The 4,882-nt window shown below is 48.4% G+C and overlaps 1 protein-coding gene across 1 annotated transcript in view; it reads right to left on the bottom strand.

Moving 5' to 3' along the window:
* The window catches only part of HHAT (hedgehog acyltransferase), a 174,879-nt gene that overhangs the window by 89,478 nt on the left and 80,519 nt on the right, over positions 1-4,882 (bottom strand). Inside the window, exon 8 of the mRNA XM_015568817.1 lies at positions 1,126-1,161. Coding sequence (XP_015424303.1) covers positions 1,126-1,161 — 36 coding nt within the window. The remainder of the gene's footprint in view (positions 1-1,125; positions 1,162-4,882) is intronic.

Genomic DNA, 4,882 nt, shown 5'->3' with positions numbered 1-4,882 from the left:
GAGCACACACTGTGTGCAACGTCCTGGAGAAAGCCAGGACAGTCCATCGTCCTCGGGTCTGGGGTGCATGGGGGGGATTTCAAGGCGCAGCCCAGGACAAGGCCCTGGAGGAAGTACGCAGTGCTATGGCCTTTCGGGGAACACCGCCATGTGTAATACAACACAGAGGCGATGCTGCTGATTTAGGATAAAGGCAATGCCGATTATGTCCACTTCCCCGAGAGAGCATCTCATCACAGGGAGATGGTCATGGAGGCGGAGAACTGACCCACCCTTCCCAGGAGTCACACGGGGTTTGCAGACTATTTAAGAGCAGACTCTCAGTCAGAATTAATTCGCATTTAGAGTCACGCGTTTGCAGAAAGCGCATCACTCAACATGATTTCTGGTTTCCTCCTAATCTTCAGCTTACCCTCCCTCTACAACCATTATTGCTTCCCACATATATTTTTGACAGGCATTTTAATGATAATTTTCACCTCCGTTAGATGAATACATGCTCAATATTAAAAAAAAAAAAAAAGTCTGCAAAATACACCAAAGTTGATAGCAGGAAAAAAAAAAATCTCAGGCATATTCTTACCCACATTGTCAATATTCTGGTATATTTCCATTTAACCTCTGTTTGATTTAATAGCTACTTGGAATTAATATGCTCCATAAGCCAACTCTGGTAAAAATCACCAATAAACTAGGATACAAACTGCCATGTCTAATCTTTCAACTACTTACGACTGTAAAACAACCAACAGATTCCATTTAAAGAGCTTAAACCCAGTGGGGAAACTGGCGAAGGGGGCTGTTTGACACGTGAATACAAGCTGGCGCTCTTCTGTCTGTCTTTCCAGATGCCCAGTGGGTGGGATCAAGCTCGTTCAGGCTCTCGTGTAACGGTCACTTCAGATGCAAACCCCTCTAAACATGAACTTCCTTTCGATTGTCTGTGCAGGCTAATCCCGTGTGATTCCGGGAAAGCACGGAAACACAGAGCGCTCCTGGTGTTTCTTGACAAGTGTACAGCTGCCCGCATTTATCGAGATATTGAGCGGGGATTTCATTTTCCTGTCGGCCCTCCCTGACAGACATGCTCCTCAGTGATATCGAAAATAGAAACTCCTGGCTTACCTGATTAAGAAATCGTGGAGGCCGACGTCAAAATACCTGTTCAAAGGAGACACAGACAAGCATATCAGTGGAAGATGCTGACGGAAATGGGGAACGTGGCAAAACACAAACAGACGTAATTTACATTCAGAGCACGGGGGATAAAAGGACTACTCTGAGATCGCTGTTCTCCAAGTTCGGCCTCTGGAGCAGCCGGCAGCATTGCGGAACTTGCTGCACATACAGACGCTCCAGGCCCCGCCTCAGACCCAGCGATGAACCTGAACGCATCCCCCAGGTGACGCTGATGCAGACCACTGCTCTCTGGTGGCAAACGTGTCGCCAAGTCTCGGCTCTCTCTAGGAATTAAGGCCCTGGGCGTGGAGGGCCCAGGTACCTTCCATTTTTCCAACAGGTGAGTCCTTTTGTAACACTATTGTCTCAGATGCTCATTTTCTCAAAAATCAATCAAATAAATATACTTGACACCACACTGGCCAAAGGGGAGCACAGGAGCGGGGAAGGCTCCGCTGTGGTCTCCCTGCTCCTCGCAGCCAAGTCGCTGCAGCTTTCCACCAGGGAGAGCAACCCAGTCCCCACCTGGCTCAGCCAAGGAGGGTGGGAATAGAGCAGCTCCCCGTACCTGCTGGTGTGTCTCCCATTGAGCTGGCCTCACATCAGGCACCCAGTAAGCCAAGGAGGGGTACGGGGGGAGGCTTTCAGCCACAGCCTTCCCTGGACGCCACTACATTTGCTGAGTCTCTATAAAGAGCAATGATTGTGTGGTCCCCCTCCCCACCAGACTGGCCTCCTGGGTTAGTGAGTAAAGCCCGAGTTAATGCCTTCTCTACGGACAATGAGCACTGGACACAAAAACTCACCCTGGAGTGGGGTCTGACTCTCCCTGGCTTCCAGCCCTGCCCCTACACGTGTCCCAGGAGCACCCAGCCTGCCCGGCACCTCAGCCCAGCACCTCAGCCCACAGGCCATATGGCAGGCGACAACTGACATTAAAACAGGATTCCTCGTGCGAATCTTGAAATGGCAAGGTTCTTTTATGTCCTCGCGCATCTATTTGAAGATCACAGACATGCGGTAGGTGAGAATGGAGAAACAAAGCCTCTATAAAATGTACCACTTCCCCGTTTTTAGATACTCAGTTCGGGGGCATTTAAGTACAGTCACATTGTTGTGCAACCATCACCACCACCCACCTCCACCACTTTTCTCTCTTCCTCGAGTGAGGCCCTGGGTTTCCTCTTCACCAGGGTAAAGCTGATGTCAGCTCTTTCCAAAGGGCTCGGGGGTGGGGCTCTGCTGAGAGGCCGTGTCTTTAAACACGAGCAAACCAATGAAGTCTCTAGAGATATGTTCTCATTCGTTTTCCTGTACAGACAGATGGAGCTAGACTAGGGACGAAATAAGCCTTTTCTTTCTTTCTAGAATTGTATACCAGGCACTGTGCTAGGCACACTATCTCTTTTGATCCTCACAACCAACCCTGCAAGATGGGTTCCTGTGTTATAAAGCCACATGTCCTCATCCCCAGCCGCATAGCTAGTAAGCTAAGGAGTCGGGATCTAGCTCCGCGTACCAAGTGCGGAAGATTGTGCTTATTCCCTTCATGGATCCAGCCACTGATGCATTTAGCCAACATTTACCATGTGCTCCCAGTGTGCCAGGTAGTGGGAAGTCAGCAATGCACGGCACATAACCCCTGGCAAAGGACGGCAAAGTCAACAAGATTTTCCACACCGTGATCAACATCAAACCTTCTCCCCCTTCATAAACTGCAGACTCCTTGAGGGCACCAAGCAAATTCTCAGTATCTGTTGCCTTGCTACGTGTAGAACAATTGGTTGGGCATCCTCCCATGCACCAGAGGGTGAGGGCACAAGCCGGGGTTGCAGGCTCCATCCCTGGCAGGGGATGTGCAGGAGGCAGCCAATTGGTGTTTTGCTCTCACATAAATGTTTCTCTCTCTCTCTCCCCCTCTCCCTTCCTCTTTCTCTAAAAAATAAAAATAAATACCTGTGGAGTGAATCAAAGTGTGAATGATACATGGTAATAAGGCACCAACGCCTCTGTCTGCTCTGGCAGTTTTCACTGTACACTGCAGTTTGAAAACAAAATAACTCAAAAGCAATTATTTATTACATCAACTTTTACATGTAAATACATAAGAGCAACATCAACAGATAGAAATGGGGCTTCGCCTCTGAAATAAGATACCTATCAAACTGTGGCACAACTATTCCCATCACCTTTTAAGAAAACAATCTCTCCCACTACCAGCCCACACATAAGCCAGATTTCTTTATTTGAACACATAAGCAATCCTGTGCATATAATTCTTGGCTCCTTTCAGAAACCGAAAACAGGAAATCTTTTGCATGTGTGAGTGATATGAAAACTTTGTTGTCTGAACGTCAAATGGACAGCGGCAATGGGCAGTGGCTTTCAGCTTGATGCTGTATACGTATAAGGAACTTGCTAACAAGTCAGAAGGCCCTCAAGCGGCAGGGCACTGCCCATCGAGGATGAGTGCACGCCTGAGCTAAAAGGGCGTTAAGAGGAGACTGAACCATCACACAGGAAACTGGAATGGGTGACCTTACAGGTTCCATCTGGCCTCAGCCTTCCTGTTTTAGTCCCTTTCGGGAAGCATCTTTAAGAGTGAATTCTAACTCCCACAGCAGCGTTCTTGCCTGATAGCCACCAGCAAATTAGAGGACGGTGCCTGGGCTGAGGCAGCCCTGATGGTTTATTATTAAGATGATGACTGCTATTCTTGGTGGAGCCTCACAGTGCATCACAATGAGGCTCCTGGCGCCTGGCAAGATGGTGCTGAACATGTTTACTCACGGAGCCACACACTTACATATCCCGGAGTTCAGCAGCCCCTCTGACAGAGGAGGGGTCAGGCCCACACAGCATGTCCGTGGCAGAACGCAGACCGGAACCCACAGTAGGTCCCAGAATTTGTTCTGCTCTTTCAGGTTGACTGCCTCTGGGAGTCCTGGTCCTTCTCCCCAGGCTGAGCTTGGCTGTTTGGAAGCTAGAGTTATAAGAGGCAATGGACTGGGGCCGTAACCTGCACATGCCACATAACCAGTGAGCCAAGTTTTCAATCCACAGCTCTTATGGCTGCCGATCATGACACATTCAAGACAGTATTTACATAAAGTTCCACATTCAGATCTCAATCCTTGTCTTGATTTCCATTTACAACCTCCAGAGGACTGTTTATCCCATTAGTGGGCTGCCAAACTCATAGTGTTGTGAGGCATTTAAAAAATGCTAGCATTTGTCCACACTAGTAGAGTTGCAAAAGAATTGATTATGTATCTTTGTGCTCACTACACCCCACACCTGGAGGGTCACTCTCAGTTTCAGAGCCTACTTCAAAGAGAGCCTGACAAAGAGGAGAATGTTTGGAGGGTACCAACCAGGATGAGGGGATCGGAAAGCATACTGCTGGAGGGGATGACACAGGAAACCAGGTAAGTTTAATATGGACAAGCAACGGGTCAGAAAACACGATGGAGTAATTGCATTTTCAGGTAGATTTAGTGTGATTGTGATTATAACCAAATGGGCTGCCTTGGAAAGTTTCCTGTCACTAGATCAGATTCCCTTGATAACATCTATCCCTCCATCCATCCATGCACCCATCCCTCCATCCATCCATGCACCCATCCCTCCATCCATCCATCTGCCCATGCATCCAGCATTTGTGAGCAGTGAGTATCTAGAAATGATCACGTTGTAATCCCTC

The sequence above is a fragment of the Myotis davidii genome, unplaced genomic scaffold (assembly GCF_000327345.1).
Source record: "Myotis davidii unplaced genomic scaffold, ASM32734v1 scaffold1525, whole genome shotgun sequence".
Lineage (NCBI taxonomy): Eukaryota > Metazoa > Chordata > Mammalia > Chiroptera > Vespertilionidae > Myotis > Myotis davidii.
This window is presented reverse-complemented; position numbering and strand designations above follow the sequence as displayed.